We start from the raw sequence: 18,194 nt of genomic DNA on the forward strand, positions 1-18,194 counted from the left end.
ATCCTTCTCTGCTGCCTCAGCGGTTCCTTTAAGCCATGCGGCTGCACGGTGGCCCGAAGATGGCAGAGGAGCAGCCTGACCTGCGGCTCTGCGGCTCCTCTTCCTCCTCCTCTAGTACTGGACAGGTGAGTGTGTAGGGGGAGGGGTGTTTCTGGAAGAATATGGAGCTGGCAAGTAGATGCAGGGAGGGGGGCTGGGAAAAAATGTGGATGGAGAGTGGGTGCAGGGAGGACTGGAAAACATATGGATGGGGTGTGAGTGCTTGGGTTGGCTGGAAAAGTGGATGAAGTGTGTGTGCAGGGGGGGGGGGGGGGAACTGAAAAAAAGGTGGATGAGGTGTGTGCATACATCATTGGAATGGAGTGGATGTCTGCAAGAAAGCACATGGAAAACCAGGGTGGAGGGTATTTTATGCCTGGGGAAGGTGCCAGCCCTTATAATAGGGGAATTCTGCACAAAAAATACAAATGAAGCGTGCAGAAGTTTGCAGAATTCACCATTTTTTTGTGATTTCCCCCGGAGTAAATAATGAAAATTAAAGAGGCTAACAAGTTATGCATTAAAAAATTTCCACAAGTAACAAAGAATGTACTCATGCCAAAGGCAGGACTACATCTTCAGCATGAGATAGGCATGTTGAAACACTAAACACACTGCCCTTCCCCAAACCCCAATTTAGTGTTACTGCTTGTTTAATGCAAAATGCAACACAAAGATGACGGTAAAAGAAACTGCGATTTTTGAAATACAGATTTAAACCCTTCCCTACCCCCACAAAACACACACCATAGCTAAAAAGGGAAATATATCATTTACAGTGGTGGAAATAAGTATTTGATCCCTTGCTGATTTTGTAAGTTTGCCCACTGACAAAGACATGAGCAGCCCATAATTGAAGGGTAGGTTATTGGTAACAGTGAGAGATAGCACATCACAAATTAAATCCGGAAAATCACATTGTGGAAAGTATATGAATTTATTTGCATTCTGCAGAGGGAAATAAGTATTTGATCCCCCACCAACCAGTAAGAGATCTGGCCCCTACAGACCAGGTAGATGCTCTAAATCAACTCGTTACCTGCATGACAGACAGCTGTCGGCAATGGTCACCTGTATGAAAGACACCTGTCCACAGACTCAGTGAATCAGTCAGACTCTAACCTCTACAAAATGGCCAAGAGCAAGGAGCTGTCTAAGGATGTCAGGGACAAGATCATACACCTGCACAAGGCTGGAATGGGCTACAAAACCATCAGTAAGACGCTGGGCGAGAAGGAGACAACTGTTGGTGCCATAGTAAGAAAATGGAAGAAGTACAAAATGACTGTCAATCGACAAAGATCTGGGGCTCCACGCAAAATCTCACCTCGTGGGGTATCCTTGATCATGAGGAAGGTTAGAAATCAGCCTACAACTACAAGGGGGGAACTTGTCAATGATCTCAAGGCAGCTGGGACCACTGTCACCACGAAAACCATTGGTAACACATTACGACATAACGGATTGCAATCCTGCAGTGCCCGCAAGGTCCCCCTGCTCCGGAAGGCACATGTGACGGCCCGTCTGAAGTTTGCCAGTGAACACCTGGATGATGCCGAGAGTGATTGGGAGAAGGTGCTGTGGTCAGATGAGACAAAAATTGAGCTCTTTGGCATGAACTCAACTCGCCGTGTTTGGAGGAAGAGAAATGCTGCCTATGACCCAAAGAACACCGTCCCCACTGTCAAGCATGGAGGTGGAAATGTTATGTTTTGGGGGTGTTTCTCTGCTAAGGGCACAGGACTACTTCACCGCATCAATGGGAGAATGGATGGGGCCATGTACCGTACAATTCTGAGTGACAACCTCCTTCCCTCCGCCAGGGCCTTAAAAATGGGTCGTGGCTGGGTCTTCCAGCACGACAATGACCCAAAACATACAGCCAAGGCAACAAAGGAGTGGCTCAGGAAGAAGCACATTAGGGTCATGGAGTGGCCTAGCCAGTCACCAGACCTTAATCCCATTGAAAACTTATGGAGGGAGCTGAAGCTGCGAGTTGCCAAGCGACAGCCCAGAACTCTTAATGATTTAGAGATGATCTGCAAAGAGGAGTGGACCAAAATTCCTCCTGACATGTGTGCAAACCTCATCATCAACTACAGAAGACGTCTGACCGCTGTGCTTGCCAACAAGGGTTTTGCCACCAAGTATTAGGTCTTGTTTGTCAGAGGGATTAAATACTTATTTCCCTCTGCAGAATGCAAATAAATTCATATACTTTCCACAATGTGATTTTCCGGATTTAATTTGTGATGTGCTATCTCTCACTGTTACTAATAACCTACCCTTCAATTATGGGCTGCTCATGTCTTTGTCAGTGGGCAAACTTACAAAATCAGCAAGGGATCAAATACTTATTTCCACCACTGTATACAGTTTACAAAGTAATGGTTCCTATAAGCCAGGGTTGAGCAAATCCTAGGAGACAATGCGAGACTGTTTGCTGCAAGAGGAGCCCTGGAGCAAAGTCTCCCAGGAGCTCCATTACTACTATGGTTTTTTTTTTCCCTTCGGCTCCTAAGGATGATTTAGAGCCTGTATTGTTGCCATGGCTCTTATTTTTTAATTTTGAAGGCCCACAGGCTGCCTTGTACTGGGCAGCTTTGTGAGTAGTAAGTTTTCTAGTTTTGGTTTTTGCAGCTTTTGAAGAGAAGGCCACATAGCTCTGGTGCTTGTAGGCTATTGAAGAACCCAGCGGCAAGGGCAGGGTGAAGCGTCAGTTGGTCCGGTGGGTACAATAGGCCAGGTCAGCTCATCAGTTCAAAAGCTGATGCCAAATTGACCATTAGGGGATGGGGGACCAGATCTCTACTAGTCTGGTACCTGTTTGATCTACTGCCTGGGGGGGGTTTTCTTTGGTAACACGTGGAATGCCTCTGCCTGCCAATTTCTTTTCTCCCTTCAAGTAAGGCCCTGACAGAAGAGAGAAGGGCTATGACCAGCTCCAGTACACGGCAGTGTTCTTGCTAATTTTTGCTGACCCATGCCAACACTGGTACACAGGAAGGTAAACTAACCTCACGTGCCCAGGACAAGACCAAAGACTTTTCCATAGTTAAGGGGACAGCCCTGGCACATTGACTCCTTCAATTACATCATCGACTAAGATACAGGTTGGGGGACACGGCTGACTGGCTTGCTGGGTGGAGAGGGCTAGACTGGATGGCCCATTTTAATGCAGAAAAAAAAGATGAAGGGATAGCAGAGGGATACTGGTGGGGAGGAATGGATGATGCCAGGACTGGGGGGGGGGGGGGGGGCACAAGACTGGGTGCTTTACGAGCCTGATTTACTGAGCGTTCTTGTTACTTGGATAAGCTATGAGAAAACAACCTTTGTAGACGTAACCCTAAAATAGTTATCAACCCATTCCTTGGACCACATCTAGCAAGTTAGGTTTTTCAGGATATTCACAATGAATATGCATGAGATAGACTCACATACAAAGGAGGCCATGAATGCAATTATCTCATCCATATTCATTGTGGATAGCCTGAAAGCCTGACTGGATGGATGTGCACAGAGGACTGGGTTGAGAACCCCTGCCCTAAGTGGGCTGTAGTAGACCACAGAAGAGATTCTGCCCCCACCCACCGCATTTCAGTGGACACAATGGCAGGAGGGAGCAAGCGGCTGGCAAAGGTCTCGGCCACCGGCTCCTAAGTTTTTGTGTCGGTTCAAACACACGCCAAACCAGAGTGTAAGTCGCTGAAGTAGAACACTTCTTTGCTGGAAGAAGAGTAATAATCACAGCCTTCAAATAACCCTTCTTCCTCAATTTTGCCACTCAACAGCCAGGCTGTATGACCAAAGAGGAAGGGATCCTCCATTAGAAGAGGACCCTGAGAGAAGGCTGGGAAGCCAAAATAGCTTGTCCACCAACAGACTGACTAGATCCACGTACCACAGCCTCCTGGGCCAATTCTGAGCGATCAGAATCACCAGGCCCTGGTGACAACAAACCCGTGCAGAGTGCACTCTATCATCAACCACAGGAGAAAGACATTGCAGCCCAGACACTGGCCACGATTCAAGCAGAGCATCTACGCCCTGGGATCCGCAATTTTTTCTGAAGAGCCTTTGGCATTGCGGCATGTCGCCATAAGATCCAGAACCAATGCCCCCCACTTCTGGGTGAACAACGCCCTCCCACTTCTGGGTGAACAATGCCCTCGGATCTGCACTTTTTTTCTGCTGAAGAGCCTGGGAACTTTGGCATTGCGGAGGGTCACCATAAAATCTAGAACCGGTGTCCCCCACTTTTGGGTGACCAACTGAAAAGCTGTTGCTGACAGTTCCCATTCCCCTGGATCCAAGGTGTTCCGGCTCAGATAGTCCGCCTGAACATTCAATGCTCCACCAAAATATATGTTGCAGGTGAGACTCTGCTCACCGCAGAAGCAATTCCACCTCATTTGCCAAGGAGGGACTGCGAGTGCAGCTCTATCTGTTGATGTAAGCCACCGTTGTCATGTTGTCAGAGTACATGAACTGGTACTCCCCCCTCCACTACATACATAGTAACATAGTAAGTGAAGGCAGATAAAGACCTGTACAGTCCATCCAGTCTGCCCAACAAGAATAACTCATTTTACTTCTGTTCAATTCTGGTCGCCGCATCTCAAGAAAGATATAGTAGAATTGGAAAAGGTGCAGCGAAGGGCGACTAAAATGATAGCGGGGATGGGACGACTTTCCTATGAAGAAAGACTAAGGAGGCTAGGGCTATTCAGCTTGGAGAAGAGACGGCTGAGGGAAGACATGATAGAGGTATATAAAATAATGAGTGGAGTGGAACGGGTGGATGTGAAGCGTCTGTTCACGCTTTCCAAAAATACTAGAACTAGGGGGCATGCGATTAAACTACAGTGTAGTAAATTTAAAACAAATCGGAGAAATCTTTTCTTCACCCAATGTGTAATTAAACTCTGGAATTCATTGCCGGAAAATGTGGTGAAGGCGGTTAGCTTAGCAGAGTTTAAAAAGGGGTTGGACGGTTTCCTAAAGGACAAGTCCATAAACCGCTACTAAACGGACTTGGAAAAATCCAAAATCCCAGGAATAACATGTATAGAATGTTTGTACGTTTGGGAAGCTTGCCAGGTGCCCTTGGCCTGGATTGGCCGCTGTCATGGACAAGATGCTGGGCTCGATGGACCCTTGGTCTTTTCCCAGTATGGCATTACTTATGTACTTGATATGCGATACTTTATATACCAGAGTTTGATTTGTCCTTGCCATTCTCAGGGCACAGACCATACAAGTCTGCCCAGCACTCTTCTTGTACTAAAACTTCTGAAGCTAATGTCGAAACCCCTTACAATTTACACTCAAGCCCAACCCTATCTATTCAGTCACGATCAGGGCATAGACCGTAGAAATCTGCCCAGCACCGGTTTCACTTCCCAATTACCAGCATCGCCACTCAATCTCTGCTAAGATTCCGTGGATCCATTCCTTCTAAGCAGGATTCCTTTGTGTTTATCCCATGCATATTTGAATTTCATTACCGTTTTCATCTTTACCACCTCCCGTAGGAGGGCATTCCACGTATCCACCACCATTCTCCGTGAAAAAATACTTCCTGACATTACTCCTGAGTCTGCCCCACTTCAACCTCAATTCATGTCCTCTAGTTCTACCGCCTTCCTGTCTCCAGAAAAGGTCTGTTCGTGGATTAATACCTTTCAAATATTTGAATGTCTGTATGTCACCCCAGTTTCTCCTTTCCTCCAAAGTATACATGTCTAGGTCGGCAAGTCTCTCCTCGTAGGGTTTGCAATGTAAATTCCATACCATTTTCATAGCTTTTCTTTGCACCACTTCCAGTCTTTTTACATCCTTAGCTAGATACAGCCTCCAAAACTGAACACAATACTCCAAAAGTGGGGCCTAATCAACGACTTGTAGAGGAGCATCAACACCTCCGGGGAAACCGGTTGTTCAGCCTCTCCCCCATAAAGGAACTGCCTGAAGTGTGATACACTCACGAGGTCGATTGAGTAAAATTCTCAGTAGATGCTAGCGGTAGCACAGTCCCAGACACTGTGGGATCAGACCACAGTGATTCAAAATGGCCACCAATACAGCAGCTGACTGAGAAGAAGACAGCCTTGCATCTTTTGCATGAGAAACCCAACAGGCCAACATCGCCGCTTGAGTCCTCTACAGCCTCAGAGCCCAAACAACCCCCCGGGTAGACCCCCAGCGTTGATCTCAGCAGAAGCAGTGTTTAACCAGCTCTGCAGACATGAAATCTAAAATGAAACTGCAACCACACGCGAGTCCGAAGGAAAACAAAGACACACTCCCCTCTGCTACCACCGCAGCCATCACCCAGAGAAGAAAATGCTGTGTGAAGGACAGGAACAGATGTCACTCTCTCTGGAACAGCCCACAAGCACCAGGGAAGTGCTACTACCCACTTAAATTTTGAGGATTTTTTTGCAGTTGTGTGAGGAAGGAGAAGGATGGAAGAGGCTAGAGAGGGGTCAGGGACAGGGGAGGGACCTGGCGTCACCAGGTGTACCCCCTAAAGTTGACACCACTTAGCCAGAACGTGCCCAAGCTCCAATGAACTAGAAACTCTAGAACAGGAGCTGAAAACAGATAAAGCCAGGGGAGCCTGTGCAAAAAAACATCCATCCGCCTGCTGGAGTCAGAGAATACTGACTGGTCAAGGAGCATTCCATCCTATAACACAGAGTTCAATTCAGTGTTCTCTATCTCCACCTGCTGGTAGACAGTCACAGCCCCTAAGTTTCTTGATTCATCAGGAAATTCCCCTGAGGGGATACAATACTATATTTTTGCAACATCAACTCTCAGGGATTATCAGAACTGATCAGGCCTCTCTGTCTGGGCAGATGAAAACATCTCTCGCCAAGCAACAAACCATTCTTATATACATATATTTTGCTTCTCAGAATCTTTCAGGGGCTGTAGAAGCTTATATGTTGTTATTGTTTTCCCCACTCTTTGCACATGCTGCACTGGTCAAAAGAAAACCAAACCACAATAACCTACATTGACAACCAGTAGAAATGTGAACAGATGTTGCAGGTCTCCTACCTGCCGCTTTTGTTGATGTAGGTTGCCAAGTAGCCTTGATCTTCCCAGCTATAAACGGCTTCTGTCATTTCCAGCTCTTGAAAAACGGGCTGCAGCCCTTTAAGAATGGCATTACCATCAGCTGGAAAAATTGAGAGAGACAAACTGCATTACTCAAAACATTTGAATAGATGAAAGTCCCCAAGCATGAATGTTTTCCTTTATTAAAATTCCATACGCTTAATGAATGCAAAGACTATGACTATTCAAAAACCGCCCCAGAAACCAAAAATACTCCATTCTGAATCAACCAACCTGGGCCAGGCGACGGCTACTTATCTGTTTTGAAAAACTCTCTAAGCAGGTCACAATAAATACTGTAATATAAAACACAGCAAATTTACTTACCTGTACAGTTCTCCACTGACAGCAGAATTAATAAGGCATACAAGTTGGTGATGTCAATCCAAGGGCACGAGATCAGAACTTCCAAAGCTCAGACTTCCTGAGTACAGCAGTACCCATGGTCTCCACAGTTTAAAGCTTAAAGTTAATCCCCTTCCACCTGCACTAGAGTTATCTAATTCATCTGTCTACAGACAACATCTGTTACAGGTAAGGAACTTTATAACCTGCCGGTTTGACTGCATGCAACAGACAATTCCCATCTGAGGCTTGACCTAGAATCTGATAGGATTATTCCAATGTATAAGAGCAACCTGTTCAACATGTTTGTGCAGGTCAAAAAATGTTCTCCCCCCCCCCCCCCCCCCCAACCCCCTGTGTTCTTTGTTACTTACAGCATTTTTTTTTTTTTTTTGGTCATCATTCTCTTTGAATAAGTGGACATCACTGTGAAAGCATTTGAGTAATGTTGGACAATTATTAGATAACTACGGATGTGAACATTTTGGAGAAATGAAAATAGACCACGACTGTTTGTGGAAATATACTGCATATGGAATGTTTTAAGAGCAACATTACATGTTTCTATAGTTCCGGGGGTTGTGAGAACCCACATGAAGGAAGACAGTGAGATTGTGGAATGAATGATTGGGGAGAATGAAGTGGAGTGATGGGTTTTATATTACTTTGTAACTGAATGTTTTCAATAAAGAAATTTTCTAATTAATGTGAGGTAGTTACTAGATAGGTGATATTTGATATTGTAACTAGAGTGGAAGAGGGATACTTGTGATATGCATAATCCTTAGAGATATCTTGAAAACCCAACTGGCTGGTGGACCCCCAGCACAAATTTAAGAACCACTGGTCTAGGAGATTCAGATTCTTTCCAGGAGGATACAGGAGTGATTCCTGCATTTTTTTTTTTTTTTTAGCTTTTTCACAGCCAATTCAACTACAAATGAACTATGAGAGAGTTTAGTTTTATTGAATCCCAGTATGGATTGTACCATGTATTTGAGGTCCTTATTATTATTATTAAGTGTCCCATTGTACTGAAACTGTAGAGTGCCACATGCAAGCTTGTTGCTTTAAAGAGAAGAAGTTTTCAGACTTAAACTGTATTTAAGGAAAAATGAACACATTAAATTTAGGTCCAATCTCTTGGTATTGAGTGAAAGGAAACTCCTTGGCCATTTTTTTTTTTTTTTTTTTTTTTGGGGGGGGGGGGGGGGGGAGGGAATTGTCCATTTCTTGTGTATATTCACATTACTTGCATTGCACTTTAGTAATTGTTTCCTGTTAGGTCCACTGAACCCGAACTTGTTTTGGACAATGTTGGATATAAATGGCTCAATTAAATCTTTTACAGAAATCTGGGATATAAATATGGAGTGGAGACGGTACTTAAATGCAGACTAACTCCCTTGTTTACTAACCTGCGCAGCAATGCCGACAAAGCCCATTCAAAGTGAATGGGCTGTGTTGGAATTAGCACACCGAAGCCACTAGAACAGCTTAGTAAAAGTGTGTGTGTGGGGGGGGGGGGGGGGGGGGAGATAAACTAAGACAGGTGCACTCAGAGGATAAGAGAGGGCACAGGAAAAAAACAGAATGAGGGACAAACACAGCAGCGTGAAAAGAGAAAGGAGTAGCCTAGTGGTTAGTGCAGCGGACTTTGATCCTGGGGAACTGAGTTCAATTTCCACTGCAGCTCCTTGTGACTCTGGGCAAGTCACTTAACCCTCCATTGCCCCAGGTACAAAATAAGTACTTGAATATATGTAAACCGCATTAAATGTAGTTGCAAAAACCTCAGAAAAGCGGTATATCAAGTCCCATTTCCCTAAATATAAAGAAATATGCTGACAAATGTCCCAAGTACAAGAAGTAAAAAAAAAAAAAAAAAGAGCTCCTAAAAAAGAAAAAGGAAAAAAAAATACACTGGAAAGAAAATGAGTAGCTAAACGCTACATGCACATGTCTTAGTTTTGTCTGCATTTAACTACTGTCTCCACTCCACTACTGTTTTTCACACACAGTTTTGTACTTCCTAGGACTCATCCTTTTAATGTTTCAAGCGCACTCTATATTGAGCACTTTGTTTCTGTTCCATGGCACTAAACAATATTTACCTACCTATTCTCCCTTGCCTTGTCTCATGTCATATCTTAGTCTATTAATGCATTTCTTTTTTAGATTAATCATGCATCTCGCTCACTATTTTATATATATCTTTTACATATTGTTTTCATATTTTCTTATATATAGTATTGTGCTTCTGCATTTTTATGTTAGGTGATCTTTTTTGACTGCTCTCTCCGTGCACTGGGCTTAGATTCACAAGGTCAGCCATATTGCTTCTGTCCCTTCATCAGTATACTACTTCTTGACCTGCACTTTTTTTATTTTAAAGATTTTTGCACTGTGATTTATATCTTTAAATATAACTTAAATGTTTTTATATTTTATTATTTGGTTGTGTTCTTTAATGTTTTTGTGTATATATCTATCTTTATTTTACATTTGACTTTTGCTTTTGATGTATTTGCAATCATTATTTTAAGTTTTATATCATCTGCTTTTTGATATACACAATCTGTCATTTGAATATATATATTTTCGTATGACTAATTGTTTACATGTGCATTCTTGAATTTGTTTCAACACTGTTTTTAGACCTTCTGCGTAGACATGTAATTCCTTTATGACAAACTCCTTTTCCCTTGAGGGTATATATGTTTTTTCATGTTGTTATGCATAGACTGACAAAGGCGGACACGCCGAAATATGGCACAATGTTGAGTCTAATCAAGTTAAGCCTCTATACTTTATATATCTACCTCTCCACACCAGAAATCTCAGCCAAAATCCAGGCCAAAGTATCAGCCATCTTACATTGCTGCCTGGATGTCTCAGCGCCACCTGAAACTAAACGTGACCAAGACTGAGCTTCTTATCTTTCCCCCTAAACCAACCTCTCCTCCTCCCCCATTCTCCATTTCTGTGGATAACACTCATTCTTCCTGTCTCATCAGCTTATAACCTTGGGGTCATCTTCGACTCCTCCCTCTCCTTCTCTGCACATATTCAGCAGACCGCTAAAACCTGTCATTTCTTTCTCTATATCATCAGCAAAATTTGCTCTTTCCTTTCTGAGCACACTACCAGAACCCTCATCCACACTCTTATTCCGCCAGTGTCGTTATGCTCATATTAGCCCTCTCCTCATGTCACTTCATTGGCTTCCTATCCGTTTCTGCATACAGTTCAAACTCCTCTTATTGACCTATAAGTGCATTCACTCTGCATCTCCTCAGTACCTCTACACTCTTATCTTCCCCTACATTCCTCCCCGGGAACTCCATTCACTGGGTAAATCTCTCTTATCTGCACCCTTCTCCTCCACCGCTAACTCCAGACTCCGTTCCTTTTATCTTGCTGCACCATATGCCTGGAATAGACTTCCTGAGCCGGTACATCAAGCTCCATCTCTGGCCGTCTTTCAAATCTAAGCTAAAAGCCCACCTTTTTTATGCTGCTTATAACTCCTAACCCTTATTCACTTGTTCAGAACCCTTATTTTATCATCCTCACTTTAATATTCCCTTATCTCTTGTTTGTCCTGTTTGTCCGTCCTAATTAGATTGTAAGCTCTGTCGAGCAGGGACTGTCTCTTCATGTTCAAGTGTACAGCACTGCGTACGTCTAGTAGCGCTATAGAAATTATAAGTACTAGTAGTAGTAGTAGTAAAGGACTTTATACAGGTTACCCAGTGTTGGAAGGTTCATCTACCCCCTACTCGTTCCTTTTTGTCTGTTTTTTTTTGTAGAGGGTTTTAGTTCCTTCACCTTGTGTGGTTTTGCTTCTTTTTATATTACAGTTTAACACGTACAATGCCTTGTCACAGCAGCCAGAAGTAGAAGAATAAACAAAGTAATCTAAGATTCAATTACACTGAAGTAAAATAAGGTAGATTAAACAGAGAGAATAAAAGATCCATTAACTTGTGCACACATCCTTTTCATCATCATCGTTGGGCTTTAAAACACATTTATAGAAATTCCATTCAATGTGGTTTACATTCCAAATAAAACACCCAAGATTGAAAAAAAGGATAAGAACAGCCAGAAGTAAGTTCTTACTGCACAAAAATACCTATATATCTTTTTTTTTTTTTTTTTTGGGGGGGGGGGGGGGGGGGGGACCTGAAAATCTTTATACCTTTAGAAAAGGTACAGAGAAAGGTGACGAAAATAATAAGATGGGATGACTTCCCTATGAGGAAAGGCTAGAGCAGCTAGGGCTCGTCAGTTTGGAGAAAAGACAGCTGAGGGGAGATATGATAGAGGTCTATAAAATGAGTGGAAATGACAGACGTGAATCATTTGTTTACTCTTTCCAAAAATACTAGGACTACGGGGCACGCAATGAAGCTACAAAGTAGTTAAAACAAATTGGAGAATTTCCTCGGGTTGACTACATCAATGAAATTTGGAATAGTAGGAGGTTTTCACTTCAAATCATACCTTTGTAGATTTTCTAAAGTTTTTTTCCAAGCGATCCATTGTTCAGTGGATTTGTCCTTAGCCCAAACTCTCTCCTGTATTTATGTTTCATTTGTAAAAGATCATCACTGAACCAAGCAGATAACCTTTTCGGATTAAATTTGACAGTCACAGGTGCAATAAAATCAAGGACTGCTTTACAAATATCTTCCATTGTAGAATGAAATTCAGGGAAGGGTTTGAGGTAAGTAATGCACTGAATGACTCACTGGACCAGAATTGGTCAATTTTACCTCTAGTTTTAAAGGAATGCAACATATTTCAGGATTTGGAAGGGAAAATTAGGTTCTTACCATGATAATTTTCTTTCCTTTAGTCAAAGCAGATGAAGCCATTACGTATGGGTTGGGTCCATCAACCAGCAGGGGGAGATAAAGAGCACTCAACTTTTCTCAGTACCTCATGGCCAGCTAGCTCCACTGCCTCTTCAGTATTTGAAGCTTCCAAAGCAGTATGGCAAACCGCAATGGGAATAACATGAACTTTCCTCACAGCGAACGATGGCCCCTTAACAAGGGCATGAACTCAACAAAGGAGGGAATGAACTCATCCTCCTGGAGGGAATAAACTTGTCCTCCACTTTGTATAAACGGAGGGAATACTTGCATCCTTCCTGGAGGGAATAAACTCATCCTCCCAAAACATGAACTGGAGGGAATGAACTCATCCTCCTATAACTGTAACAAGCATCCTGAAGACTGTTTTCTGACTCCCCAAGGAAGGAATATAACTTCAGGAAACAAGAACAGCACCTAAAATCAGAATCACTGCAATACAGACAATCATACAGGGAGGGCTCATGGCTTCATCTGCTATGACTAAAGGAAAGAAAATTATCATGGTAAGAACCTAATTTTCACTTCCTTGTCATCAAGCAGTTGAAGCCATTACGTATGGGATGTAACAAAGCAATCCCTAAATAGGGTGGGAACAAGCCACACCACGCGCTAGCACCTGTGCTCCAAAACGCGCATCCCTCCTGGCAGCCACATCCAGCCTGTAATGTCGGGCAAAAGAGAGCTTAGAAGCCCATGCTGCAGCACTGCAAATCTCATGAAGAGATAATGCTCCAGTTTCCGCCCAGGAAGAGGAAATCGCTCTTGTGGAATGTGCCTTAAAGGCTTCAGGCGGAGCCCGGCCAGACAGCAGATATGCTGAAAAGATAGCTTCTTTGAGCCAATGGGCAATAGTGGCTTTAGACGCTGAAGACCCTCTGCGAGGACCTGCAAACAGCACAAAAAGATGATCAGAGGTCCTGAAAGAATTTGTAATTCGCAGATACTGCAACAGAGTCCTGCGCACATCCAAAAGGTGCAACTGCCCAAATGAATCTGGATACTCCTCCTCAACAAAGGAGGGAAGAAAAACAGGCTGGTTTAGGTGAAATGCTGAAACCACCTTAGGCATGAAGGAAGGCACGGCCCGAACTGACTCCTGACTCTGAGAATTGCAGAAAAGGGTCTCTACAGGACAGCGCCTGGAGCTCTGACACCCGTCTCGCCGCGGTAATGGCCACTAAAAAGACGGCCTTCAGTGTCAAATCTTTCTCTGAAGCACACCGAAGCGGTTCAAAGGGAGCCCCCTGAAGGGCCTTCAATACTAACCCCAGGTTCCAAGCTGGACAAGGTGCCCGCACGGGAGGACGGAGCCGAAGCACCCCTCTAAGAAACCGTTCCACATCTGGATGAGCAGCTAAGGACATGCCTTCAACCTTGCCACACAGGGAGGCCAATGCTGCCACTTGCACCCGCAGGGAATTATAGGCCAAGCCTTTGTGTACACCATCCTGCAAAAAGTCCAGAATCGGTGAGACAGGAGCCCGCAACAGAGAAGCGCTCTTGAAACACACCAGACTTCAAACTGGCGCCAAATCCTGGCATAAGCCACGGAAGTGGAGCGCTTAGGGGCCTGCAGGAGAGTGGAAATTACCTTATTTGAGTAGCCTTTATCTCTCAATTGCGCCCTCTCAATCGCCATGCCATAAGACCAAAGCGGCAGGCGTCCTCCATGGCCACCAGACCCTGTGACAACAGGTGCGGAACCAGAGGCAACGGAAAGGGAGCCTCCAACAGCATCTGTCGGAGGTCCGCATACCAAGGCCTCCTGGGCCAATCCGGGGCAATGGCCACCCTGCTTGGGGAGATAGAGAATACTGAAGAGGCAGTGGAGCTAGCTGGCAATGAGACACTGAGAAAAGTTGAGTGCTCTCTATCTCCCCCTGCTGGTTGATGGACACAACCCATACGTAATGGCTTCATCTGCTTGATGACAAGGAATGACAATTTCCTTCCAGTGCAATTTAAAAAAAAAAAAATAATAAAAAAAAAAAAAAAAAGAGGCCACTGTAATCTGACCAAGGCATTGGGGTCCAATGAAAATCTAAGATGAAAAAGTAGTCGGGTCTGTAAATTTAGTTTCTAATATATCTAACTGATGACCTTTAACATGAGAGGACATTCTGTTGAATAGTGAGAATTGCCAAACATTAAGGAATTCTAGGAAATTCTTGGTGTATTGGTTGGTAATGTTTTCCAGATGTAAATTAACATCTCCAACCATGATATTACCATTATTAATACATGCATTGGAGATGAATTCGGTACAATCAGCCTCAACTAAGTTCCAACAATTAGGAGGACGATATAACATTAGAAGGCAGATAGGTTTAAATAAAGAATCACAATATACAGAACAAGTACCAATTTCCAGATTAGGAGATGAAATTCAGAGATCTTTTTTACCTCAAATAAAGGATTTAAAGATGATAGCTAAACCACCTCCCATTTTTTTTTTAGATGTAGGTAAATGAAGAACTAGGTGGGCATATATCTAGAGTAATAGGGTCATCTTTTGCGTGTAGCCAAGTTCTAGAGATACAAAATCAAATTAAGCATCCATTATCCAATCTAATTACAATAATTACAACTTTGTTAACAACCAATCGAGCACTGACCTATAGAGAAAAATAAGAACAAGTAAAGTTGCTCGACAGTGGGACTTTAATCAAGTGGCATTTTTAATCCTATTTACTCACTCTTAGGCAACTTCATTCGGTGCACAGATTTTTCACTCATGACACTTTTCATGCACTTATCCTTTTACTCATCACATCCAAAATTGATCACTAATTTTTTTTGCTGTTACACAAATCGTTAAATTACAATCCTCGCAAAACACAGCTATACGAATTCTGTGCCATACCAGCAAGTACATCATGCATCTCACCTTCTCAAAGAACATAACTGGTTGCCCATCACTTTTCAAGTACAATATAAGGTACTACTATTGGCCTTAAAAGCCTTTCGTATCAGCTTTCCTCCCTACCTTGTTTCCCTCTTTATTCCCTGCTCAGGTTTTGCATTCCCTCAATGACCATCGCATTATCTTGCCTGGCCCATGACTTGCAAGACATGAACGAACCATGTTATAGAACAGTCTCCTATGTAATGTTCATGCAGAGTTATCTCTACCTAGATTTAAAACAGCCATAAAGACCTGGCTTTTTCAACATGCTTTCAGTGACTAGTTAGCCAGACTACCGAGTAGAGAGTTGCATGGGGACAGAAATCCAACCCGTCCCCATTTGTCCCCGTAGGAATATAACCCATCCCCGCCCGTCCCCACGGGGAATCTTACCCGTCCCCGCAAGAATTTAACCTGTCCTCACCTACAAGAATTTAATGGTACATTAAAAAAAATTCCTGTCAGCTCTCTCAGTCTCTGGGTTTGAGCCGCAGCACTGCAGGCAAGGAAGGAACAGAAGTTGGAACACTCTGGTGCGCACATATAAGACTTCTCTGATTCACTGGCACTGTGTGCTAAGAGATCACCACATGCATGTGCCAGTAGGTCAGATGACATCTGATGCTCATGCTTATGTCAGAGCTGAGGTCTGTGCATCAGCCCGGAAGCAGAGAGGATTAATAGTAATAGTAAATGATAGCAGATAAAAACCGGATCGGTCCACCCAGTCTGCCCAATAGTCACAATCATTATCAATTCATGATTAAATCAACAATGAATGTTATATTATATACTTGATTATGGTCTTTCTGTGGCGTTTCTGGGACATAGACCATAGAAGTCCGCCTGGCCCTATCCTTATGTCCCAACTGCTGGAGTTGCCCTCAAAGCCCACTCCAGCCTATTCATCTTCTATTTGCGGGACACAGACTGTAAAAGTCTGTCCAGAACTGTCCTCATGTTCCAGCCACTAAAGTTGCTGTCTCAACCCTTTCCAGCCCATCCAAAACCAGATTGCCATATATGAGACATAGACCGTACAGGTCTCCCGGTATCGGCCCTAGTTCATCAGAGCCAGAGTCACCATGTGTCACATGACACATCCACACACATGCAGCCATTGAAGTTTAGAACTTCTATTTTCTAAATAGAAATCCTCTGTGTTCATCCCATGCCTTTTTGAATTTCGTCACCATTTGTATCTCTACCACCTCCTTAATGGAGACTTTCCGCATCTGTGCTATTAAAGCAAGGAGGAGGAGGAGAAGACAGCACTCAAAGAACTTGATACTCAGTAGGCGAGAGGCTGGCGCAAGTGCAGCATACACTTCCACGGGAACCCCACAGGAACTGCTTCCGTCCCTGCGGGAATCCCGCGGGTTCTGTAGGATTCCCGCAAACCCCATTCCCGTGCAAGTCTCTACTACCGAGCTTCCCTCTGTTTTCTCACCCGCCTCCTTTATTTTCTGTCTGCTCTCCTCCTGTTTTTGACCCTTGCCTTCTCAAACCTAGAAAATTTTTGATCTTTTATTGTTACTTTCCGCTTTCCTATTTTACATTGTAGTTCCTTTCTGACTTTTTACTATGTAGTCTGTAAACTGTACTCAGCTATAGCAGTATAACAAATGTTGTAAATAAATAGGCCTTTGCTCCTTCCCTGGCCTAGCTATGCCTTGAGCTTTATGCTTCCCAGTCCCTCTCTTAGGCTCCACCCTCCAGTGTCACGTCCCCCTCGGGAGGGGCTATTGATCTTAAGGTGACCGTGGCACTGTCAGGGCGCTCACACTGCCCAATAGGCTTGCTCCCCAGGTCCTGCATGGCTCCTTATCCTCAGAACAGTTCCAGTTCCACACTACTAAGACAACCTTGTCTGCCTTTGGGTGGACATTTAAGGGCCCACTCCCAAAGATCAGTGGAGAGAGACCAAAGAATAAGCAACCAGCAACTCAAGGACATCAGATGAGTGAGGATGGAAAGGAACCACAGCATCCAGATGTAGCACCCCAGGCTACTGGAACAGCAATGCTAGTCCTAGCATCTTCTTGCTCAGGGGTTTACAAAAGGTTCAACACACACACACCTTTTTTTTTTTTTTTTAATCCAGGATATATCATCTGCCACCTGCTGATGACTGAGAAAATACTGGTTGGTAGAGGGCTGCACAGGATACTTTTAAGGGGATGTCATGAAAGCCAATAGTAAGCCTCCACCTGCTAGCAGGAGAGTGCATATCTGGACTGTTCTGGAGGGAATAACAAGTTTGTACTGACAGACTAACCTTCAACAATGGGTGCTCTCTTTTTTTGAAAATCATACTTAGAGGTAGAGAAAACATGCAGAACATGCCTCATGGAATTCCGTGCACAAGAGTGTGTTGGGCCAGCGGCAGGGATTGTGGGGCCAGTTTCACAGGAGGGAATAGTTTTGAGATAAATTTCAATTTGGGTGTGTGGAGACAAAACAAGTGGCCTTACAGAAAGGAACTGTTCTGTATTGTGAACCTGACTTTTCACAGACTTAGAGGTCATGTCATTTTTCCACAGAGGCTTGTTCCTGTAATAGGCCTCAAACACACTGCTGAAACATCAAGGACAACAGAGGAAAAACAACTGCTCATAACAACTTTGTTTACTGAGCTGGGGAACTTCATGGACAAGAGAAAAACAACTACGATGTCTGAAGCCGAGTTTGTAGTCCCTCAAAGACTTAACAATGGAAAACACCAGATGTAGTTATCGGTCAGGCAGCAAATTTAGCTGTATAACTTTAAATTGTATTATGTCTATGCTTATCTATTTTGTATTCTGCTTTGAATTTTATTTATTGGAAACACCTGAAGGTTTTGATTTTAGTGATTTTTTAAATTCTGCTGTATAATTTTAAATTGT

General features: G+C 43.7%; 1 protein-coding gene across 2 annotated transcripts in view; it reads right to left on the reverse strand.

Annotated features, from left to right (window-relative positions):
* SMS (spermine synthase) overlaps positions 1–18,194 on the reverse strand; it is a 164,843-nt gene that overhangs the window by 116,344 nt on the left and 30,305 nt on the right. For both annotated transcript variants that reach the window (XM_030202256.1, XM_030202255.1), the window contains one exon: positions 7,111–7,231. In XM_030202256.1, coding sequence (XP_030058116.1) covers positions 7,111–7,231 — 121 coding nt within the window. The remainder of the gene's footprint in view (positions 1–7,110; positions 7,232–18,194) is intronic.

This window comes from Microcaecilia unicolor, chromosome 4 (assembly GCF_901765095.1).
Source record: "Microcaecilia unicolor chromosome 4, aMicUni1.1, whole genome shotgun sequence".
Lineage (NCBI taxonomy): Eukaryota > Metazoa > Chordata > Amphibia > Gymnophiona > Siphonopidae > Microcaecilia > Microcaecilia unicolor.